This window comes from Lissotriton helveticus, chromosome 4_1 (assembly GCF_964261635.1).
Source record: "Lissotriton helveticus chromosome 4_1, aLisHel1.1, whole genome shotgun sequence".
NCBI lineage: Eukaryota > Metazoa > Chordata > Amphibia > Caudata > Salamandridae > Lissotriton > Lissotriton helveticus.
This window is the reverse complement of record NC_136063.1, coordinates 1885099039-1885125340: the sequence shown is the minus strand read 5'-3', so window position 1 is coordinate 1885125340 and position 26302 is coordinate 1885099039. Positions and strand designations below refer to the sequence as shown.

General features: G+C 43.9%; 1 protein-coding gene across 1 annotated transcript in view; it reads left to right on the top strand.

The window, feature by feature from the left end:
* LOC144829413 (sodium- and chloride-dependent neutral and basic amino acid transporter B(0+)-like) overlaps window positions 1-26302 on the top strand; it is a 545621-nt gene that overhangs the window by 412846 nt on the left and 106473 nt on the right. The window contains exons 12-13 of the mRNA XM_078688536.1: window positions 6157-6266; window positions 9336-9503. Of these exons, the coding sequence (XP_078544662.1) occupies window positions 6157-6266; window positions 9336-9503 (278 nt within the window). The remainder of the gene's footprint in view (window positions 1-6156; window positions 6267-9335; window positions 9504-26302) is intronic.

The following is a 26302-nucleotide window of genomic DNA, read 5'->3' as shown; positions in this document are numbered from 1 at the left end:
TGCAAATGCTTGTTTAAAATACCAAACCGTATATTGGAGAATCTCAATGAGGCACACTTATCGCATACATTTTTTTCCAGTTATGAATGCTCTCTGCAGTAAGGTTCCAGGGAAATCTGACTGCTTAAAGGAGAACCCGTAGGCTATGTCTCACAATTAACACAAATGCAGGGAGTACAAGACACAGTAGCCATTTTGATTATGTTGCAATGGGGATCAAGAATAAGAAATAGGGCTGTCTATCATACAGAGACCGCACTACTTGTGTCATGCAATATACATAACTCCACACCCGAAGCAATACCACTACTGGAAAAGGTATATGCAGTTTCTTATTTTGATTACAGTGCTACATATAGTGACTGTAGGTCGAGTACTCTGTTCAATGGGTCATTCACAGTTTTAAGAACTGTAAAGAGTACTCCGCTTCGGCAGTCAAACATATATCCTCTATGAATTTGATTTAGTCCTGCAGTCCAGCATCCTCTAATTACTGGCACTTGCGGACTCTCCGTATCCTTGACCCTAGGATGCTGTTGCACTATATACATAGCAGAATCTGCCTATGAGGATTGTGATACAAAGTCCAGCTTGGGCCATCTGGTGAGCAGGAAACAATTACAATGCAGTCCCCTTTATTATTAGGTTTTAGAAAGAAGCACAGGTTAGGCTTTCTCTTATGGTGGTAATGGAATGAGATACAACTGGGGCCAGATGGCAGAGTAGGAATCTTCGAAGGTGCAGTCTGGAATGTGCAGCCAGTGCTTAATTTAGGCCGGAGCTTTCCGGTGCTCAGCACCGGCACTTAATTATCGCCCTGGGTCTTGACCTTTGTGTGACTTCATAACATGTGTCACACAATAAAATGTGTTCACATTCTCACTTTGTCTCCGTAAAGAGCTGTGCCAGTGATACATCCATTCCTTGCTGTCAGCGCTGCCTGGCAGCGAAATCATGGAGGCATTGGATGCCACGCCAGTGCACCAGAAACTAAATGAGCACATATGGAAGAGTTACAAAAGTCTCAAATATTTGAGTTCATATGTGGTTTAAAGTATATTTAGAAAATGCATGCTCTTATTAGGAAATGGATAAGTCACAACTTCTAAACTTGCCCATGCTGATAAAAGATAAAACAGCATTCTTTCTTATGACTTCTGACCCCCAACGTTCAAAAACCAACTTTTCACACCTAATCATTGATGTGAATGAAGAAAAAAACGTCAGTGTGATACTCGATTTTTCGATGTCTGTGAAGAATTGGACAAACATTGTGATAGCTTTAATGTATATGATATATTTGGTATTCCTGACAAACGAACACAGAACCATTATAAAACAAGCACTTGCAAAGCCAATAGATCTGTCAATGGAGTTAGTGTGCTAACCCCTTGCCCTAGCCAACATGCTATGATGCACAGAAGCTAAATGGAAATGACAGTTCAACAGGCCAGTCGATGAAGAGGGCTGAGCCAAAACTCGCCTGTGAATGCATATGTAAAAAATTGGGCTTTTGGTGGAGGGGGTGTGAAGCCTTCCCAAGCAACAACCTACAAAACAGACCTTATGCACCAGAGATTTCTCAAGATGGCATTCCCTCACTTGCATAGGTCCATGGCCCCATGCAAATGAGGGAATCTCTTTTTCTCTGCACCCGTGCTGAATCATAGACGTGGGCTCAGAGGCAAAGAAGCTGTCAGGAGGCACACAGACAGTGCGCCACCTAAAAGGACTTCTCGGCTCCCCTGAAGCGCATTCTACATTATAGAGCACACTTTTTATGTTTTCATACAGAGTACTTGCTTAAAGGTGCATCGTGGAGCAAACAGGAAAAGTGTGCCCTATATGTGATATTGCCCCTGAACACGTACAACTTAAAAGTACAAGTCCAACTTTTTATTTTCAAGCATCCTGCCCCATGGCTGTCTAGGGCGAACTTTAGGCATGACCTGCATTTAAAGGGCAGTTTTAGGCCTGGCAAAGGGAGCATTTTGCCAAGTAAAATTGCCAGTTTAACCCCTTCGCCGTGGGGCTAATTCCCCCGCAGTGTAGGGAGTAGGGGGGCTGCGCGCGGTGCCGCGTTGCTTGTGACGAGCTCAGCTTGTCACGCTGCACGGTGGCGCTGTGCTCATGACGTTTCCATGGAACGCTCAGCACAGCAGGGGAATTATCCCCGTATGGGAGCGCCTCGGTAGTCATGATGAGCTCAGCTTGTCATGAGCACAGCGCCACTGCGCCTCGAGCATCCAAGGTGTTAAAACTACATACAGGCTGCAATGGCAGACCAGAGACAAGTATTAAGGGGCCACTTAAGTTGGTGACAGGCCCACTAGTAAGATTTAATTTACCAGCCTTTGGACTATGGTATACCACTTTGCTTTGGTCTTACAAGTAAATTAAATATGTCGATCAGGTGTAAGCCAATTTCAAACTGGCCCCCATGCTCTCCACTACCTCCCTACAAATGATCATCCAAGCCACAATTGTTTCCAGACTAGACTATGGAAACTTGCTATACCTTGGCCCTACTCAAAAACTCATTAACAAACTCCAGGTAGTGCTAAATGATGCAGCCAGACTGATCTTTAGGCTGCCCAGACGAGCCCATGCCTCCCCTCTGCTCAACAAACTTCACTGGCTTCCTATCCGGCAAAGAGTGAAGTTTAAAGGCCTTTGCATTGCCCATAAAGCGATCTATGGCAAAGTCCCAGCCTACATAAAGGAACCCCTTAAGACCTACGTACCAGGGCGTTCGCTTCGGTCAGCAGAGGCATGCAACCTGGCGACCCGCAGATGCACCCTGGCAATGAAAGGGGGAGAACCTTCTCTGTCATACTCCCTAAACTCTGGAATCAGCTGCCAGACCACCTACGCAAGGAACCAGTGCTCCTCTTATTCAGGAAACAACTAAAAACACTGCTGTTCAGGGAAGCACTGACCACCGTCTAAACCACCCATCATTGTTGGACTTCTTGATCTGCCCACATCGTTTTCAGCCTCGCCTCCAAAAGCGCTTAGATACCTGTCGGTGATTAGCGCTATACAAATACAAATACAAATACAAATTTAGGGAGTGAGCACAAGCACTCTAGCACTGGTCAGTAGTGATTAAATCCTACAGGCAACAAAAACTAATTTCAGCAGACAGGAGGGGAGTAGCAAATATGTAAATATGTTTAAGGGAAGATCTCCCTGCGACTGACAGGTCTACCAGTATATATTTATATATACTTTTTTTTAAATGTTTTATTTTTTGATTTCCCGAGGCTGGTGAGACAGCTACTGTAGTATCAGGTCAGACCTGAAGAACTATCATAGGTTCTAATGTTATTTATTATAATATTGTCCTAGAAAGGACTTCAGAGAAATACTTTTTAAACTTGTGGAGCTTTATCATGGACACATTCTGTATCCATGCGCAGGCACAGAATGGGTCCATATAACTTATTTTTTTACACTATCTACAGTGCATACAATACCTTGTTAAATGTATGAGTTAGCGCATGAGGCAGCAGACAGCACAGTTGTGAAATACAGACCAGTTTTGGCTCTTTATGTTCCCAAAGTGTGCTGTTTGCAGCTCCCTTTGGGAAGTTAGCCTGAAAGGGACTTTTTGGGCCCCTACAGGGCCCCCGCCCCCACTCAGCCTCTGCTAAGTGGCCAGGGGTGCCCATGTGGTGCCTCCCCAAATATCCATACACTGTGTGGGAATTACCACATGGTGCCTGGCACATTGTGCATGGATGGTTAAAAACATCCCTTTTTCAATTGTGGCTTGTGCTGCAGCCCTTTTCCGAGCCGCACTACAAGCCACAATTGAAAAAGAGGTGTATCTGAATGCCTCCTCGGTTTTTGCATCATAATCTAGTGGGTGGAACTGCTTACTATTTGTCGGCCAGTCCCAATCCCACAACAATGGTGAGGGAAAGCTCATCTGACCACCAGCGCAATGACCTCCTTAGTCTTTGTGATCGTAATAGTTCCATTCATTGATCGTAAACCAAGCACGTTGTGGCATAATCTTTATCGATAGTATCTTTTTCTCCAGCAGTTTTTCCAAGCAGATGGCACGTGTTTTATGGGTTACCTCTATTACTCAAGGTTAAACCATGGGAAAAACATCATTGTTATGACTTCAAATTCACATCATTACTTTTTAATAAATAGACATTCGTTGTTTGTAGCAAATAACAGATCTTATTTGTTTCTCATAACTAACTTCAATACTAACGGTTCAAAATCAAACCAGTGTAAGTTGCAATTCTTTATAGTCTTATTACATGTATCCATAATAATGATTCAATCAACACTTTGTGAGATGGTATGTTATGCAAATCCAATGAGACATATTTCTACCTAAAAACCCTAATTGTGGCAATGGACCAAATTGTATGTAGACAGTCAGAAAAATACAAATATTGAGTTAGATATAATTATCAGCAAACCCTCACCAATCATATTCTATACCTTATACTTTCTTTGTGTGTTTCAACCTACGTAATCTAGGGTCTTTGGCCCACATGCATCATTGTAACATTTTGCACTTCCTAATTTGCGAAAAATAAGGAATCGCAAATTAAGAAGTGCAAAATGCTATGCATCATTATTTTCGGTATTCATTTGGGATTCGGTAAAAATCGCAATTTTTACCGAATCCCAAATGAATACCGAATTCTTAAGTAAATTTTCGCAATTCCCATTGATTCCTATGGGCCAAAAGGCCCATAGGAGTCAATGGGAAGGCATCAGCAAATTGCGAGTGGCACTTAGAAAATTTCATGGGTGCAGGGGGGGTCCGAAGGACCCCCCCATGCACCCCTGAAATGTATTTTTCGCATCATGTTTCACACACACATGTCCTAAGGACATGTGTGTGTGAAACATGAATGTTGAAAAAAAAACATTTTCACCATTTTAAACACTTTTTCCAAATTTACCGAGTGGTTCAACCACTCGGTAAATTTGGCACCCTAATTGCGAATTTCCACTTGTAAAAGTAATGATGCATTGCTTTTAAGAAATCGCACATATGCGACTTCTTAAAAGCACCCGCAATTTTAGAACTCGCAACAATGTTACGAATTCTAAAATTGCTTCATGCATCCCAAAAAGCACTTTTGCATTCGCAAACGGCCGATTTTAAGGAATCGCACCGTTTGCGACTACAAAAATGCTTGATGCATGTTGGCCTTTATGTTCTATAATCAAACACTAGCTCATTGTGTTCAGTTCTATGGGACATTTCATTCTAACACTTTCAATAATTCCAATCATCCCAGTGGAATGTTACCTATTGTCAATGACCCATTCTAATTGCCCAAGCTCACTCTTGCTCAAGTGTTCTTCGTGTCCTCTTATTAATGCTGATTTCAGCTTCATACATATTCAAGTTGAGAGTATATTACTCAAGTGTTCCAAAATTAAGAAGACATGCCATATTGTCTTCAAATACTTTTTTTTAAAGAACTTTATTTAAAGTTTTACTCAGTAACAAAATACAGATGTGCAACTGGTAGCAGCAAAAAAGAATCATGTAGTCATGTAATAATGTGGTACCCCGTTCAAGAGATCAGTCCTTCCGCTGGATCCTCCCTTCCATAAGTAACAGCCAAGTATAACAAACATATTTAATTCCCTTCGCTACGTTGACCAGTAGATCATGGCAGAGCTCCCTCCAAAGCCTTAAATCATCCTCTAATTTGTCATCTCTGCGATTCCGCTTTATGTGGACTTCCTCAGCTAACATCCATTCTCACACATCACGTATCAATGCCGTGACTATGGGAGGCCGCACCGCCAACCACACAAAAGCAATTCTACGTCTTGTCTTCGGATACTTAATATCAATATCATCAAATTAAGTAAAGTCAGTTGAATAAAGATGTGACCTATCCTTTATCATGCGTTTCTCTATGCCTTGCATTTTCGGGAAGGCAAGACTAGTCATGTAAGGAGGGGATTCAATGAGACATGCAAGAGAAGCAGATGTAGGCTAGGCAAAGCACTTGAGCCAGGCCTCCATTCTCTTCCGCACTTTAACATATAAACTCTTAAATATTCAAAAATATTGCAGTATTAAATGTTCAAAAATTATTGATCATAGTGCTAAAGGAGTAAGGTGATTAACGCTTACTTTCTGGGCTTTATTTTCAACAGGAGCAAACACGTTCATCGAAGACATAGAGATGATGCTTGGAAAGAAGCATTGGATATTCTGGCTGTACTGGAGAGCATGCTGGTACTTCATATCTCCTTTGCTTCTGGCTGTAAGTATTGTAGTAGCAATTCACTATTTATTCCCCTTGTGATTCTTTTCAAGATCTGATGTGTTCATAGGTGCCCTGATGTAACAAAAATCTTGGTTTTACTAAAATAATTCTAGTGAGGCAGTGCAGTACTTGACCTAGTATCAGTACGTTTCTAACCTGTTGCAGACCTCACTAAATCAATTTATTGCATAAGATTATTAGAGCCAGAATTGAAATGTAAATGCTGGCTAGAAAGAGGTCTGTACTTATGGGTGCCAGTATTTGTAGGGTTGTGTGAAAATGAGGGACTTACAAGCATAGGCGTGAGTACGCGTGTAAGTATGAAAGTTCCTAACAACCTGTGGAGCTGCATCATCCCCGCCATATTTCCGCCAATGCAGGTCTCCCTACCCTATCCCTATCCAGGCCTTTGATACAGATGAACTAACCAAATTGCAAATTTAGTATGCTTCCGACACACTGTTGTATGGGCCCTGAATGGAGGGATGCTTCCTTGGAGTACGTGCCAATCAGTCTCAAGTGCATAGCTTCCCTCACCCTCTCAGCATGGGCAGTGGCTGGTAGCAGCACTTCTCTCTTTGTGGGTTTCGGTAAAGGCAGCCAGGACTGAAACCTACTGGCCTGTCTCCAGTCATTATGTCTAATAGGCTGGGGAAGACTAGACCCATCCATGTTTATTTGTTCTTGTCTGCTTGAAATGTTTGTGAACATAAGATGCATAATTTTGCAATAATAATCAAGGGCATTGGACCTTGTGAGCATCAGGATTATCCTTAGCTCTTCATGAACATGTATATGCTTGGGAACATGGCGGCTGCAATATGTTGGATCACTACTGCTCACAGAGGATGGGAATTTGGAGTCTCCACGTCACAGTGGGTTCTTTGCATACATTGCAGCTCTCTATGCCATAGTGTTTCAAATTGTACCTCACAGAGGAGACCAAACTAGACCATTACAGAGTTGGAAATGCTTCTGTGCCAATAGAATTAGAATTTGGCTTCGCAGTTTGCACCAAACTACGCCTTTGTGGTATGGCACAGCTTGATTTGTAAATGATTGCTTCATACCGGTAATAGTATAGTCTAGTTACAAAGACAACGGGATGGAAAGTACCTAAAGTATTTTCCACTGTTTCAGACTAATTGAAGTATTTCCAGTCATCACTTTTGTGTTTGACTCAGTGACCCCTCATCTATGTGCCTTTTGTGATTTCTCTCTCTATATGGTCTCTAGTGGTGTGTCCTAACTACCTACTTAAACCCTTTTTTACATTCTGCACTTTCACTCCTTCTTCTGCATTTCAGTGTTATTCTGCGTGTTCCTCTAATTCTCAGTCTGTTTCCTATATTCCTTTCTCCTCTTGTACCTTCTCTGACAGTATTTACCCTACTTCCATATCTGCGAAGAGTTCCCAGTTCCTCACTTTCTGTCTGAGAAAGGTTTCTCAATATTATCAACACCACTTCATAGCTTGTTGTTTAAGCATGTTCAGATTTTTTCAGAGTTTGAGTACAGTTTAAATGTTACATACATAGAAATGCTGTGCATGAGTGGGACTCATTTCTTCAATAGTAATGACCAAAGTAAAATGTTTATTGGTCACTAAGACCTTGAAGCCGCCTGCCTGTCCCTGGTCCTTGGAGTCCAAGGGGGCCTATCCCCTGGTGGATCTGCCTTAAAGTCAGATGCCACCAATGGCAGAGTGGAAGCTCTACCTTCACAAACCCTGCTGTTCTCCCACCTCCAAGTGGGGCAGAGTGACTACACGTTTGGCAGGCCTGGGCGCGGCTGACTCACGGTGGTGTTCCCACTCCGTCAATGTCTTCATGACCACCATAGATGCGTGAGATTGACAAACTGTTCTAGTCAATAGAGACCATATGCTTTGCAAATGTCTGATTTCATTGGGTACTGGAAGAGACCAAACTAGATACTGATGAAGAATCACAAGATATTGTAGGTGTAAGGAAAACTTAAATATAAAAAATAAGTGGCCGAAGTAACAATGATAGAGCCCAAATATGGGACAGCACAGCATTCAGCTGCGACCTTTCGTACACCCCGTACACAGCCTGACAAACCAGTAAGAACAAGAATGCCACAGTGGCATCCACTAAACACAGCAATTAAAGAAATACTGGCCAATAAAATGAAGCATTTCACGCAAGTGGAACAGGCATTTACCAACACTAAATATAGTTTAAATTGCCAATGAATAATATCAGCTAGAAGAGTTAAAATCTATGACTGTTCTGCCATCTGTTGGAGCAAAAGACACACAAATGATGGTCGGAATGTAGAACAAATCAAAACATTCACCCCCAGTCAATAGATTTGGGTTAAATCCATTGTTTTTTTGCGCACCATGCCACCCCAGTTTAGACCCAGCCATATGCAAATCATTCTTGAGCCTGTGCCTCATGGGAACAGTCCAGACCCAACTGCCAAGCCAGGTACTCTCTGGACGACCGGAAAAAAGCATCCCAGGACCGCTTTCAGGGCTTTACCCCTCATAAGCTAGGGTACCTTGAATGCAGTGGCACAGTGGGCCCAGGACCCACGTCTGGGTACACCTCGCACGCTTACGGCTAGAAAGCAAAAGACACACAAATGATGGACGGAATGCAGAAAAAAATTACAACATTCACCTCCAGTCAACAGACCTGGGTTAAATCCATCATTCTTTTGTACACCATGGAGGACAGAGAGAAAGAAAAACAAAATCGTAAAAAATTCAACGCTCAAAACAAGCAAAATCAAAAATAATGGAAGCCTTTATTTAGAAGTTCATCAAAACTGATCTAACTGCTACCATCACATTTTCACCTATTTAAAATGTCTCTTTTACAGTGCTTTAAATCTACTTGTACAAATATTTTTTTTCTGTATAAGCTTGTTGTATGAAAGGACAAACTAGAATGATTATATAATATGTCACATTCAAATATAATCTATAGTAAAACATGAATATGTCAGTTTCAAGAACGTTTTCGGTATATTGTTTATTATAGTGCAATAAAAAGTAATGAATATTAACCTATCAATACCTTTTTTTATTGGCAGGTCATTTTAATCTGGTCGTTGGTGACATTTTCTACCCCAAAGTATGGTTCATATGAGTACCCTCGCTGGGGTGTAGCACTTGGCTGGCTTATGATCATTTTCTGCATCATATGGATTCCCATTTTTGCTGTCATACAAATTGTTAAGAGTGAAGGGCCCCTATGGCAGGTATGTTCAGGATCACTGGTAAGATACCGTAGTATAATATGCAAAGTGTAATATGCACAAATCAGACGTAGGGTGATCACCTGGCAAGAAAACAAATTTCAAGCAGTGGCTATAAGCATTTAGGGCAAAGGATCAAAATTGAGGACAACATTTTAAGAACAAAAGCTAATTTTACAGACATGTCTGAGGGGTGATGTCATTTTTATTTATTGTATTTCTTTTACTCATTTGTATGGCGCAACTAATCATTCCCAGAGGGATCTCTACGTGCCTGAGAGAAGGACTCCAAAAGGGCAGTGGAATCTAAAACAGCCACGTTTTGAGTAGCTTATTGAACCGTGCGAATGTAGACTAGGCCCAAATATCCGCCGGGAGCCTATTCCAGTGTTGTGGGGCGTGATGAGAATAAGCCCGGCTGCCTATTTTGACCTTTCTGATTCTCTGTGTACACAGTAGAGAGCAATTGCTAGATCTTTACCGCTGCGTTTGTTGGTACCATTCAAGTTTTTTCTTCAAATAGGCGGGGCCGATCCCCTGTAGGGACTTAAACACCATACATAACAGTTTAAAGATGACCTGTTTCCTGATGGGGAGCCAGTGCAGTGTATGTAAGAGAGAAGCGAAAGGCGTGTGTGCTGGCTCATTCAGGGCTAGACAGGCTGCCGTGTTTTGGACCACCTGCAGTTTTGATGCCAGGTCTTCCCTAATTCCCATGAGCAGGGAGTTGCCATAGTCTAGTCGACTGATCTAGAGTGACTGAATCAGAGACTGCCTGGCCTCAAGAGGGATCCACAAGAATATCTTCCTAAGCATCCTCCTTGTTCCAAAGCAGGCGACAGAGAGTGATTTAACATGTTCTTCCATCAACAGTTTGTTGTCGATTCTGATGCCTAGATCCTTCGTCCCTTTCTTTCGGGAAGGTGCCGCTCCCAGTTCTGAAGGCCACCAATCTGAGGACCACAGCTCTTCTGCTGCCCAAAATAGTAATATCTCGGTTTTTGTGGAGTTCAGCTGAAGGAAGTTCTTCCTCATCCAGCTTGCTATTGTGGACATCCAGTTTTTAAACTTCTGCTTTGTTATTGTGACATCTTCCTTTATAGGGACAATCAACTGTGTATCGTTGGCGTAAGATATTGTCTCAACCCTGCAGCTTCTGATAAAACCAGCCAGGGGAGCCACATATATGTTAAATAAAGTGGGACTAAAGATAGATCCCTGGGGAACTACCTTGACCACTGTGGTTGTTTGAGACAAAAGAGAATCCAACTGAACACATTGTGACCTGTCCGATAGATAGCTTTGGATTCATTTCAAAGCCATGCCTCTGACACCAATCCCTCACAACCTATCTAATAGGATACATTGATAAATGGTATCAAAGGCAGCCGAGAGATTGAGCAGGACCAGCATTGTAGGGGTTCCCTTGTCCAGCCCCATCCTTATGGAGTCAGTAACCTCCAGTGGAGCAGCCTTTGTACTATCAGAGGCCCGTAAACCGGACTGGGAAGGGTCAAATATGTTGTTTTTCTCCAAATAGTCAGAGAGGTGCCTATTAATTATAGTCTCCAGGATTTTTGAACAAGGGGGAAGAGAGATCAGACTATAGTTTTGCAGATCACTCAGGTCAGCCGAAGGCTTTTTAGGCAGTGGTTTAATGCGTGACTTTTTCCACTTACGGGGAAATGTGGCAGTGGATAGCGAGATGTTATAAAATTCAGCTAGCACATCGGCCAAGACCGGAGAAAGTTCTGCTAAAACTGCTGGCGGGACTGGGTCCAGGGGGGAACCTGATTTTGCGAGCGTTATTAAGAGACCCACTTGCTCACCCGTCATGTCAGGAAAAGATCCTAAGCTAAAGGTAGGAGCTTTCAGTGTAAGATCTTCCTTGTCCTGTGTCTCTTCAGACCCAAAGGAACGATAAATTGAGTCGATCTTGTTGGTGAAATGGCTGGCTAAATCCTTGCATAGTTCCTGGGAGGGTGGCAGGGATAGGTTGTTAGCACTGGGGTTCGTAAATTCCTTTAGAATCTTAATGAGCTCCTTCGAGGAGTTCTTAGCTTCCGCTATTCTGGAGCCAAGATGTGCCCTTCAGGCTGCGTTGCAGCTAGTAAGGTATGCTCTATGTGCGGATCGATACAGTGCTTAATCTGGCTCAGCTTTTGATTTCCTCCATTTCCTTTGATTGGCCCTTCAGAGGGCCTTTTCTCTCCTCAAAGTATCTGAAAACCAAGGCGCAGGGGTTGCTCTCTTTTGCATCTTAACCTTTTTTAATGGGGCAATAGAGTCAAGGACCTTTATAATTGAGTCCTCGACCTTCCCTTGACAGTCACTAAGTGAGGGCGCCGTAAATATTTTGCTAAAGGCAGCTGCAGTCACTTTTTTCCAAGATCTACAAAGATCTGTCTGGCCTTGTGGTCTGGCGGGTGGCTTAGAAAGTGCCCAGTAGAAACTTAAGGCAGTGTGGTCATTCCAACCTAGTGGGGGTTCCACGACCAATTCCTGCATATTAGAGAAAATTGTATCTAGCTGGTGCCCAGCCCGATTTGTGGGACTGGCAACCCTTGACAGGAGACCTAGTGATTCCATGTCTGACACTAGGCTAACTGACTCTGTGTTGGAGGGAAGATCTAGATGGTGATTAAAGTCCCGGGCCAGTCTTTCTAATAGGGTCGTGACAAACTTCTTCTTATTTTCTCCTGAAGAATGGTACACTAGTGCTCTGGACCAGACAGTTGTTTGGGGTGACTCCACTCTAAAGATCAACAGTTCTGTGTTGGGAGAGGAGACAGTGTCCAGCACCTTAATGAGATAGGGTGGACGTACAGCAATCGCTAATCCTCCACCCCTCTTGCCCACCCTATCCAGTCGTGTCACAGAGTATTCTGCGGGGAAAGCTAAAGCCAGGGCTGGCGTAAACTCATTATGGATCCAGGTCTCTGTAAGGAGGCATACATCTGGTCTGGCGTCATCTAGCTAGTCCCAAATTTCTGACACATGCTTAGAGACCAATCAGGCATTAATATAGAATCCTTTAAAAGGGGAAATTTGCACTCCCCCATCTGCTTTTCTAACCCCCGATATTTCCTTAAAGGGGTCAGTATTCGTGGCGGGGTGATGTGTTTTAATAGGGACTCACTGTGTGTCACCCAGTGACCAGCCACAGCAAGGGAAGTTCCCCGGGCCAATTGTATGCTTTATTCCCTGCTTGTCAAGGCCCCTCACACAAGGGGATCTGTTGCCTATCTTCAACAGGTCCTCTCTCCTGTAAGATATCCTAGATGGGGGGCCCATCTGGGGGGAAACGGACAGCATCTCCTGGCAGCCAGCAGTGGCCAGGCGTGGATGGGCGCAGACGGTCTTGCCTTAGGCGTGCCTTCGGCGCACTAGAGGTGTGCCCGCTGAGTGGGCGCTGACGCGATGAATTTATGTCCCCAGGAGGCAGGCCAATAGAGCTCTGACCTCCGCAAATGGTGTCCAGCGTAGCTGGCAAAACTAAAGAAGTCCTCTCTCCACTCAATCATTCGTCTAGCGATTGTGGTGGACCGGAGAGGCTGCCTGGCGGTGTGCAATAGATCAAGTAAGATTGAGGCTCCCCGCTCCTTCCAAAACACAGCAGCAATTCAAACACTACAGGCTCAAAATTTTAAAATACGTTCTAATAAAGTGTGTTAAGAAGGCTCTAAAATTCCTGCACCTTCGTGTTAACCACTATCACTACCACCAATATTGATCAAACAGTCATATGTAGCAAACATATATAGTCTAAGCAGAATGTCCCTGCTAGAACCATTGGCATTGACCAGATTCCTATAAAGTAGCCTCTGCATCCTTAGCGAAATCAAATGTTGCTAAACAAGGTAGTATCAAAATCAGAGGTTGAGGTGGAAGGCACTTAAAAGTGCTCTGAAATAGCAACATACTGTACCTTCCTCCATCACTTCAAATGTCTATGGAGCAAAGATTTGACTTTTCACACACTTGCAGCAAATAAATTCTGCTACGCATGAATACATGCAAACTGAGTCTTGAGGGAATGTTACTCAAAGGATGGATCCCAGGCAGCCAGTGTCTGGCAGTGTCATAGAGAGAGAGAGAAAAGTAATCTTCACCCAGCAAGAGTAAGCGAAGGGAACTGGGCCAGCAGTACTCAGAGAGGATGGAAGAGACCTGGCTATGGGTATTCTTGGCACTTTTGTGTGCACTCACAAAGGGGACCTTACACAAATTGGGCTGTCTAGGACATTTTACTTCACACACATGCTTGAGCAGATACTGGGGAAAAAGCAGGACAGACCCTGGCCTGTTTTGAGTAGCCTCTTATTGCTTAATCAGGCATGCCTGTACAAGAAGTATGCATGGAATCAAATTGTTTTTGTGGATCCGATGTTTAGAAGCGTACTTTATGTTGGGCAACGCATGTGCATACAGAGATCCCATTTTCATTATAAAGGCAGCAGTTATTTGAGGGAGAAATTCTAAACCTTTTAAAAAATATTTCTGTGTGGTGGCGCAGAAGATCACAAGATAAAGAGAGCAGGTGGCATACACTGGTTGTAAAATGTATATGCAGCCACTGTAGCAGCAGCAATTCTTAGGAGCACCCAATTCATACTGGAAAAGAACATGCCAGCATTGGTGTACAGAATGAATGCAAATATGTGTCCAGTCTTGGTGCTATATAATTGCAGTTTCTCATGGGCTAGTTTCCGCTGTCTCCTGGAGGATGAAGGGGTTTCTTTGCAAAAGGCACAGCATGTTAGAGGAATAGCGAGCCATAGTTCAACCAGCAGTTTTACTGACACCTTGTGGTCAAGTAGCAGTCTGTGTATTTAGGCACAATTTACAAATGGTTTCTGCTGGGTTTGTGTTACATTTGTATTGGTAACCCAACACAAAATGTTATGCCAAATGTGCACTGGATAGTTTCCCAAAGTAATACATGTTGTCCTTGTTCCTTGCGTAAATGAGGCATTCCGTGGGTGGTGCATGTGCATTCCTAAGTAAACACTCAAGAGTTTGGACGCTAATCCCTATGTACAAACGGTCATAGACAGGCACTTTCATCAAAATATTTGGGGGCCCATTAGTATGTCGGGCGGATTGCCACCGCCCACATGGCGGTGTGATCCGCCTGACATATTCCCCCACCCGCATGCAAATCCCCCGCCATGGTAATGTGGCGGGGGTGACCGCGGCGGATGGAAAGACCTTCTGCCGGCTTTCTGCCCGGTCGATGGGTCGACCGGGCTATGGTACCCCCCTGCATTTCAATGTATTTTGCCTGTCACCTTGTGCATTGAAATGCACAACTTGCATTTTTGGCATAAGTCCGGGTGTTGCTTTCAGCACCGCTTCACCGCAATGTCAGAAATGCGGGATGCGCCCTCCAGTGTGGGGGGCGCATCCTAATGGTATGTGCGGGACCGCAGCATGCATTGCAGGCGGTCCCATTTCCCAGGGGTATGGCTAATGAGCCCCTTGATCTCCTTGAGGCAGGCGTAAAGAGGAAAAATGTTTTCCTTTCTCCTCACTTTTCCTACTTTGCCTGTGGGTTGAATTGTACAGCACACACACAAAGCAGGAATAGTGTTAAAGGATAGTTTTTGTGTTGGAAGGGTCCCCGTCCAGTTCAAAACCTATTCCTTATAAAACACATTCACCCTTGCTCTGTGGCAAAGGGTGTGTGTGTTGGTTTGTAGAAGACTAAAGTGAGACAGAGCAGGGATAGAGAAAAGCAGCACCATATTTTAGTAGATAGGGCTTGGTTCTGTTTGCTCCCTTTAACGCAATGCAATGCAGCAACTTTGGATGCCACACTGTGTTGTGTGGATTTTTAGTAAATCTGGGCTTTTACCTTTAGGGCATAAGTGTAACCTTGGAGTGACCTTACCATTAATTACAAATGCTACGCATTGTGCTATGGTAAGTGAAATGCATAGTGAATGCTTCTAAGGCATCATTGGTAAATACATTCTAATTCATTTTATTTTATGCTCTGCCCACAAGTTGGTTACTAGAAGTTCTTTTTAGTTATACCGAGTAATAGCAATCCTTGAGGTTCGGTATCCAGCTGGGCAAGAAAGACTTTAAGGTCTCAACTTATACTAGGATGGAGACACTAGGGGGCCTATTAGCATGGCAGGCGGACTTATGTCTGGATGCATCTGTTGGCTGCAGCACCGTGCGCAATGTGAAACAACCATGTTTTGCATTACGATGCACAACGTGGCAGGCACCCCGCAGCGCCTGCCACTTTGAGCATGGCAATGTAGGGGGTACCATTGGTACCCCCAAGTGCAGTGCCCCACCCCTCCCACCCCCTCGGGTCCAACAATGGACCCCATAGTAGAACTTCATATGCCTTTCCATGGCGGCATCGCCGCCACGGAAAGGCCGGTGTTTGCCTGCATCCTAATCTGGTGGACGGTGCCAACTAGGCACCGCCACCATTTTGGGCTCCCTGGGTCGTCTGCCAGGCCATCGTGACAATTGCTGGCGGCGGATGGTCTTTGCCTCCGCTGCGGACGCATTCATGTTCCCACCAGTCCATCCTAATCTGGCGGTGGGAAATATCCGTTCGATGGCGGACGGATCGCCACCGCAGGGACGGCGGTCGCCACCACCGGCCCTGCGATGGCAATCCTTCCACCATCATAACCATCCCCTAAGTCTTTACTCCTTCAATACCATGACATAGTTGGTGACAATATTACCCTTTAATTTCAGGGATGAGCAAAACCTGACCAGAAAATGTAGGGATTTTGTCAGGCATTAGCATAGGGATGTAAGCAGGCTGATGTTCCTTCTTTGTCTGATGGCACTTGTTCATGGTGAGTAGTACACACCTCTTCAATGACTCCAGCACCCCAAGGCGAGGGGAAAGCCACAGGATGAACAATGCATTGCTGTAAATGCACAATGTAGAAGAGAATCCTAAGAAATTCCCTCGGTCTGGTGGGCTATGGTAATTCTTATGACTACCTCCTATCTGTGTGAAATCACATCCCCTGCAAACAATGGAATCCCCAGAAAGAATCCCTCGCTGGTACTCCACATGGAAAGGTAAACCAGGGAAGGTGGTTAAAAGAGCTTTCGACCTTGTCCCTCAGCTCAAATAAGTCCTATGTAAGTTGCAGATTATTGAAACATCTGAGGGCTCATATATTTTGGTAGTTGATATCATGGAAATGTAAATACTTAAACTTCAATATTGTGCCATATATCTGAAGCAGATTTACGAAAGAAATCTAAAGTTATTTTCAGATCACAAAAGGCCTTTTTAGGTCTAACTCGATTTTATTGAACATTTTGGTATAGCTACGCAAACACTCACCTACATCCAGTGGCCGTTGAGGCACAAAGTTTAGCATGTGAGGTGTTTAAGGATCAATACCCAGAACTTAAACCGACCTCCGTCCCATCCCCCTTACTCAGGTTCACAGTTATTCAAAAGAGAGTCGGATTCAATATACTTCAAGTGGCTCCAAAAGGTGGCAGGGTAGAGAGATCCATGGCCAGTACAAGGTGCTACCACCCTCGCGACAATCCAAGAGATGGGACATTTATCGATCCGTTCGGGGAGCTTGAGTTAGGCTCTGCATCCATAAGTATTTCAGGCACATGAGCTTCCTGAATTCATCGGAGAGGAATTTTATAGCGGGTGCCTGCCTTTTTTCAAAGTAAGCATCCCTACCCTCCAAGTTTGTCGAAATGTTTTCCAACCCCCAAAAGATACCACATTCGCATGAGCCAAGCCTGGTATACTGGGACGTCCTCTTTCCCCAACGGGACTGTAAAGCTTGTTTAGCAATGCATAGAGGTAGTGCAATCACTTTACCTCGAGGTGAACATAGAGGATAAGTTATTTTATTAGGCAAGCCCAGAAGCGTATGTGTGGGAAACCATTGAATGTCATGCGGAGAACATGCCATCAATGCTAGACAGGGCCACGTTCCAGTATCGGTGTAGTGTTGGGCAGCGCCACAGTAGACGTGTCAGGGTGCCTCTTTGACCACACCCTCTCCAACAGTCGAGCAATTTTGTTGGGATCCAGGCCTTTGTACGATCCAGAGTATGATACAAATAGAGAGTGAATTTGGTTAATGCCGCCAAGTCTGCGCTACTCGTTGCTGAACAGCGGTGCATGCAATGATATGTATCAGTCCACTCCTTACCATCTCAGAGCCAGTGAGTGCGTTGAGGGCTCTTTCCCACCAAAAGGCATTTTTAGATTAAAAGTGGAAAATAATCATAACTACAAAGCTATTTCATAATTAAATTCATATCACTGATTTTAGAATATAATTATGTTAATAAACTACATTTTAGAGGAATTGGCCGTACAGTTACTTCAGAGAATAATGATAATGTTTAATGTGAAGTCTTTAGAGTTTAAATGTCAGTATCTATTATATGTAGGCTTCTTGGGAACATTTGCCATCTAACTATAAAAGTTTCAGGCCACTTAAATTCACTTTTAAAAGAGTTAAACCCCACTACTGTTAAAAAAAAAGCTCAAATCGGATGCTGACCAAGAGCATCTTCCCTGGTGATCTGCAAGCACTAGGTGGAGAGGGAGGGTTGCATCAGTACATTAAACACTGTATGGAAAGAAAATGTATACCATTTAAAGAAAGAGTACTAGAATCAGGGTTTATCAAGCTTGATGCAAACACAGAGAGGGCAGTTGCTTATCCTAGACTGGCGAAGATATGTTTAATGGGATGGTAAATTACGTGTATGATGGTTAATAAGGCAACATACCACTGTAGGGTGTATACTAAGAAATTTTAGCACATGCTCTAGTTACATAACTTGTGGTACTCTGCTGTTTTGCAAGCCTAGTCTTCATAGTCATGACGCCATCTATACTGTTCATGGTTGGCTGCCCAAAAACATAATTGTTGACTCCACAGGGTGTAAGTAGTCCTTCGACCTACCAGGAGAATTTACACATGCTCGGTGTCCTGCCCTGATTCCTCACCTTTTCCTGGGGGAAACGACTCCATGGAATTAACAGGTTTCCCAGGATTAAACACCCAGGTCAATTGGGCAAACACTGATTAGAGCCCAGAAAGACTTTGAAAACAGCAATCAGCAGTGTAGACACAAAGCAATGCTTCTTCTCATATCTGTTTGTTATAATTGCCATCTATGTTTGCCAGTATCACATGTCTGACATTCAGCTCTAGGTCACAACAGATTTATCAGAAATCCGTGGAAGGTGTCAAAATGCGTCTTTCAGTTTCATTTTAATGTTGTATTTCAATCCTGATTTAGTCAGGCCATCCAAGACAAAAATCTTACAGAAACCCCTTTTCAGATTTATCAAGGCTTTGCATCGGTGCAGAGTAACAAAGTGTGACGCAAACTGACTTGATAAACTCTTTCCAGGACATGAACTGTTTTGCCCTGGAGAGTTGTCAAAAGGTAAGACAAATAATGCTTCGAGCTACTTTGCATTACTTTACATCAAGGGCAGTCCATAGGTGGTATATGGCCATTCCCATGCAACTACCTATGGATTTTGACACAACGTCCTATCTATTAACAATGGTACACATGGCTTTGTGCCAAAAAAGAATGCCGTCTCGAGACAGGTGTCAAAAAGGAAAAATCTTTTTATTTCTCAGACTTTTACAAAATTGCACATGCCCTGTACTATACAACAAACATCCAATGTTAGTCTAGACATAGGATTGGGTACTGGAAAGATTCCTTTCCAGTACAAAACCTATTCTAGACATAACACACACACAGACTTGCACTATGGTACACAGGTGTGTTCATTGCTTAGGACAGCCCAAAAAGGTTGCAATGCTACTTTACATATGTGTAACTCTGCCCCTAAGTTTGGGGATTGTCCTCCAAGTAGTTTTTACTTAATAAACTCTTTGGCCAACAACCCACATTATGGAGTACAGCACATCAGGAAACCTGGAACTAGAAGCTGTTTGAGCCCTGCTGCAGAAGTGTTCCACTCTCTGTATCTGCTTGTTTCCTGCTGTAAGCAAACCTATCTAAGACTGGTTAATCTGTTTGTATATGCTGAATCTCAGAACAACTCCGTAGGGCCTATTTACAAAGACATTTTTCAGTAGAAAAAGTAGTCCCCCACTAGTACTACTTCCCATACTCAAAAATGTGATACACAAACCTCTGGCTTAAGATCACTACCTCTCTTATATCTTTTGAGTGGAGATCTCTGAAAGAGATCTCCACACAAAAGTAGTAAATTTGGGAGGGGCAAGATGAAGGTTTTGGAAAATGGGGAATATTTACTACTATCTGGGAGTAGTTTTAGGGAAATTATTGGATGGGCATTCAAATATAAATACACCCCCAAAGGAGTAAGGCAAAATAAAGTCTCAAATGTTATACCATTAGTAGTACTGCTGACAAAACAGGCCCAAAACTACTCCAGTGTAGCCTTTGAGAACATCAAACACAACACATGGCCAATCACTGGTACTGCAACACATTCACACTGAAATCAATGGAGGCTGGGAATGCCATTAATTCTAACACCACACAGAGAATAATATTAAATAATGTATTTAAAAGTTAAATTACATCCTAACTAATATTATAGGTAATAAATATTAATAATAAAATAATTTTATATTTGTTTCCTATTTTAAATGTAATTTTTTAAAAATTCATTTAATTTTTTTATTTAACATAAAGCATTGCTAAAATACATGATATAATTTTGATTTATTGTATTTTATTTGGCTATATTTGTTTAATTCATTAATTGGTTTATAATATACAAGTAATGTTATACACATTTTATAACCACACTTTCGACTCAGTTCAAAAGCTTTTATTCGGGTTGTCATAACAATCCATATGAGCACAGACAAGAAATAAAACAACAATTACAATGATTAAAAGGCTCAATAATACATATATGCAAATAAAGCCACCTAAAAAGACACTTAATATTCTCGTACAGGGGTGCGTCCATAAAGTGCAAAAGTGCTACGTATTATGTGAGGAATAAAAAAAAATGTACACCACACCTGATACTGCATGGAGAAGGGGATATTTAATACATGTAAATCTAATCTTGGTTTTTTAAATTTTAATTTGAACAATGAAAAACAAATAATATAGCAGTAGTATAATACACATATTGTATCCAGGCTTCACATTTAATACACCTGATACTGCATGGGGAAATCAATCCAAAATATAAACTACTCTACAAGATCAGTCTCTTTGTCCCCAATGAAGTTCCTCTACTTCTTTATTGAGATGTGATGATTCTTAGATTTAGTGCTGGTGTGTTGCATCCTGTAAGGGAGGTAGTCTTAGGGGATAAGGAGTTAAGGAAGGGTGTTAGTTTTAAAGCCTTAGGGGTCAATTACAATGTCGCTAGGAAGGGCTTCGGATGGGATTCGGTACTGTCGAATCTGATTCGAAACCCTTGTTTCCTATCCAATCAGCCACCTTTCCGGATGACAGAGTACGATGCAAGGAATCCATCTGGGATGTCCGAATCAGTTCCGAATGGGATTTAGGCAGCCCGATTCATTAAGAGCCGAATTGTACAGCCCGATGGAGGCGGTTTCTGGACGAGTGAGTGCAATGTCCGATTCGGACAGCTGTTATGATTCAGTTTGACCGAGATGAAAGGGCTTTATAATCGGTCTTTGGGGGCCTGTTGCAGGCCCCTCTTCACCTGGAGGTGATTAAATGTGCCTTGTGAGTGTACCCAAGGGACACCTGTTCCCACCATGCACAATGTGGTCACCAGGTGTCCACCCCAGGGTGCAAGCTTTTCCCCACCCACATTTTTTTCCAATGGGAGCCTGTGTTCTTGTTTGGGACACAGGCTCCCATTAAAGTCAATGCGTATCCAAACCAAACTGACTCCGTAAGTATCTGGACACATCGTAATCGGTCGGTAGGACTCCCCAAATATGAATCGTTTGGAAAGCACTCCTAATGCAATTCGGTGGGAATGCTTTCCTACCGACATCGTAATCGGTCCCCTGGTAGTGAGGTGGGATCATACTGTGATAAGTTTTCTTCATTTTTTACATTGTCATTACAGTTCCTTGTTATGATGCTCAATTTATGCATGAAAGAGGAAAACCATGAAATCATCTGTAGAGAATGTGAAGACTAGAAACAGGAAACGTGATCATAATCCCAAAGGCCCCTAACCATAGTATACATGGATCATTGAAATACCTCAGGTGTCAGTTGCAGTTTTCTATCTCTCTTGCGCATACAGGTGAAGTCCGCCTCATTTCCCACTTTCAAGCAATTCTTGAAGAGATTGCAAAGCCATCTGTTTGATTCACTGCTGTGAGATATGTTTGGGGTGAATTCTTAACAGTTTGCATTTCTAAAGGAGTAAAAATGTTAGGTCTGTTTTCGCCCCTTCATTCTCATTTCCTTGATACGATAGAGAAATCTCAGGGAACTGATTGCTCAGGCTTGAAGTATGAACTCGTTATGCCTTGACATATTTTCCCTTTTGCTTTCTGGCCATGTATTACCTCAACTCCCTAAAATCCGAAAAATATCAACATATAATAGAGTGAGCCCACTTATCCCAGCCCATGCATTTTGAAGTTCCCTTATATAGTGATGTAGTTTACCCTAGCTGTGGAGTGGTGTGGTGTGGTGTGGTGTGGCTCACTGGTTAGAGGCGGCAGACCCGTAAGCAGAGGACGGCCCGGGACCAGGGTTCGATTCCCGACGCGGCAGGGTCGTGGACCAGGGTCAGCGGGCTCGATAATTCTCGCCTCGGTGCCTACTCCAGTCAGGGACCACACTCGGCAACTCTGGGCATTAGCTTGCCTCATCTTCACAACGGCCCCCCAGACCGCCGGGGATGCTTGGTCGCACCTTAGAGATACCCATTAGGGACCATCTCTCAGGGTGAGCCAGGACGGGTTCCCCAGCGGTCGAAGCGCGGAGATACTTCTCTGGGAGTTGATTCTAGCGCTATATAAACCCACAATTAATTAACTAATTATTTAGCTAATGCAAAGATTCCTGTAAGAAATTGGGTTGTTGGTTGACGGGGTGAAAGCATGCCAGCAGCAATCACAGTCATTGTCAGGGTGAGGTACAAGCCATCCCTAAATTAACCTGTGCTCATCCCTCTGGTAGCTTGGCACAGAGTAGTTAGGTTTAACTTAGAGACAATGTGTAAAGTATTTGTCCAACACTTCAAACTGTAAAAAAGTTAAAACAGTGTACAAAAAAATCCAGTAGACCCAGAGATATTCAAATTTAAATATTTTTAGTAAAAATAGCCCCAAAAAGCGCAAAGCACCAACTGTGGATATCTGGTCGAACTGGACCGGTACAGAGTCACAAGTTCAGGCTGGCAGCAATGGATCACAGGCCTGCTGCAGGAACAAAGTTAGGCCTGCTGAACAGAGTATCCTAAATCCTGGTTTGTACAGTGTTGCAAGGATCCACATAGAAGCTCTTTCACACAGCTAAAGCGATGCATCCGTTCCAAGATGGGGCAAGGGCCTGAATTGTTGTCAAGTATCCCATTGATGGGGCTTGCGATGTGAAGTCAGGCATCAAGGATGCCACACGCAGTCAGGGTGATGCATCAGTTGTGATGTGCTGCAAGACTGTGATGCAGAGTCTGGCATCGTATGCATCAAGAACACAGGTGATGGGGGATGCGAGGGCCTGTGCTGAGGTTGTGTCGCGCTGCGCCTGGTCCAATGGGGCTCCAAATGCATTATGGGTCTTTGCAATAGGTCAACTTCAAGCAGCTGCACAATGCATCGGTTCTGCTTGGGTTTGTGCTGCACAGCAGAGGAGATACGTCAATTCTGCTGGATCCATGGAGGCTGGCAGAGCACCGATAGCCCACTTGCAAGGTTCCAGGAATGAGCTGGCACCGTTTGACAGGGTAGACACACAGATGGCAGAGACAGGTGCAGATTTAAGGTTGTTGGAAGCCTATTGTGTCCCTGAGGCTTCAGATGAGTAGGCCCTTGGGGTCACTCTGGGTTCAAGAGATGCATGGCTGCGTCCTTCTCACCCAGGCAAGAGGGCAGCAGGCCAGCACAGCAGGGCAGCAGTAGTTCAGAGCAGTAGTCCAGCAGAGTAGCAGTCCTTTCAGCAGCACAGCAGTCTTCCTTCCTAGTAGAATATCCATAGGTCCAAAAGCGTACTGAAGCGTTCGTTTCTGCGGTCCAGTACTTATACCAAGTTGTACCTCTGTAGGGAAAAGAAGTTTCTAGAGGCATGTCTTTGAAGGTCACAGGTGCTCTGGCTTCCTGGCCTGACTCCAGACTAACTACAGGGGGTATGTAGCCCTTCTTGTGGAGGCGTGACACAGCCTATTCAAGTGTAAGTGGGGCTGGACCTAGCTCCTCCCTCCCATCCTGGCAGTGATGCCCCATCCACTCACGTCTAAGCTCCCCATTGTGTGTGGATATCTAGGAGAAATACACAGATACACTGAGAAAATATCGACACTCAAACTATCCCCATACAAAAATATCGGGACTAAAATATTGGTGTAAAAAATATCTACATCCTATACTTATAATGGTAAGTACAAGAATATCCCAAAAAATATTGGTCATCAATATAGTTGTACAAAATATTGTGTTTTTATATATATATATAAATATATATAGATATAACTGATATATATAGTTAATTAAATATATATATATAGATATAAAATAAATTCATAAATATTAAATATATTAAAGAAAAAAATTGATTGAATATAGATTTTAACAAATATAACAAATAAACTTAATTTTAAAAAGTTAACATACATATATAATACTTAATATAAATACTTTAAAACAGTTATTAAACTAATAATATTAATGTATTTTGTCATTTTAAAATTATATAAATATTTAATAAATACATTACCTACTGGCAGTCGCCAGTAGGTAGTTATAGTAAGGAGCTAGTTTCCATAGGAAATCTGCAACATTCTATTTGGAATAACTTTGGTGCCAGTTGACGAATCTTCACGAACTTTTCAAAGAACATGGCCCGCTCCGCTCCGCTCCTATCCTTAAAGATTCGGGGTGATTCGTCAAGCGGGGGCCGAGAAAAAAGGGGGTCCCAAAATGTGTTTTCCCCATGCAGTTTTCCATTGGGGCATTTATCCGCGGCTACAGCCCGAACTGTTAAACGGAATTACACCAAATTTGGCAAAAAGGTAGAGTTTGGTTCACAGTTCACGCTTTTTATTAAATGGTGTAAATCTGTGCAGTAGTTCCTGAGAAAATCAAAAGTAAATTCATAGATATATCTATGGGCGTGGAAGCTACGCGTATCCTCCGGGTACCCTTACGAGCATGAGCTGCATACTAATTCGCTGTCAACTGTCTGTCAACACTCCAAACCAGGAAGTGTTGGCAGCCATCTTGTGTATCGGTAGAACCGAGGCACAAGAAAACTGAAAAACAAGTGCGCAAAAGACGCAAAGGGGGAAGGGTAGAAACATCCTGACCCCCTAGGCCTGCTCAGGGGGTCCCACAAGGACCCCCAGGGCCAAAACATTTTTTTTTGTTGATAAATCGCGGGATGCGCGTAACATACCCGTATCCCATGAAAAAAAACACTGAAGCCTGTTTCAATTGTAATTAGCCCCGGGGGGCAATGTTGTTTATTATTATGGGGGCCCAGAGGGCCCCCCAGCCCCGGGGACCATCACCCCCCGAGGCTCTAATGTTACATATGCGGGGGGCTCATGGCCCCCCTGCGGCCACAGGGACCGCCACCCCCAGAGGCTTCTTTTTTTTATAATAATGGGGGCCCAGAGTGGCCCCCCACCCACAGGGACATTAACATTATGTATGCGGGGGGCTCATGGCCCCCTCGCAGCCCCGGGGACCGCCAGCCCCCCGGGGATTCTTTTTTTTTTTTAAACTGTGTGGTGAGGCTCAAGCCCCCCCACACGCCCCGGGGACCACCACCCTCCGGGCACTACATTTTTAAATTGGGGGAGGTCCGTGAAGGATCCCCCAGCCCCGGGGACCACCACCCCTGGGGCTTTTAAATATTGGGAGGGGGCATTCGACACCCCTCCTGGAGCCACCCCCCAGGGTCGGCTCCTGCAGTGTCCCGGAATGCCTACCCCTGGGACACTGTAGTTTGCTATGGTAGGGGAGGAGCCTTGCGGATCCCGCCCTACCATAGCAAACTGCTTTGGTTTTTGGAAAGAGCAGGAAACCTGCTCTCTCTTCCAAAAACCAAAGACTATTGCTTTTCTACATGGGGAGCAGCATGTTAGCTGCGCCCCATGTAGAAAAGCAATGCCGGCTCCCGCAGGACGTGGGGAGCCGGCAGGGACCGTGGGGTGATCGGGGACGCCCCAACGGTCCCCAACGAAGAGAGGGCTAGCCCCGGGGATGGGGTCCCCGGGGCTAGAAGTGGCACGGGAGGGAGACCATACGGCCCCCCTCCCCAAATAATATTTTTTAAAAAAGGACTCAGGCCGGCCCGGGGGGTGGGGTCCCCGGGCCAGAAGTGGCCCGGGAGTGGGGCCACATGACCCCCCCCCCCAATTTTTTTTTTAAAAGGAGACAGCGCCCCGGGGAATGGGGTCCCTGGGGCTAAAAGAAGCCTCAGGAGGGGGGCCACGCAGCTCCCTGCCCCATTTTTTTATGTAAAAAAAATTAGGGGGCAAGCCCTAGGGGATGGGGTCCCCAGGGCAAAATAAATAGAAAAAGAAGTGGGGCTACACAGCCTCCTTCTTAAAAAAAAAAAGAAAAGAAAAACACCGGCACCACGCCGGAGGCCACGCCCCCTTCATGCAGCACTCTACAAACATGCCC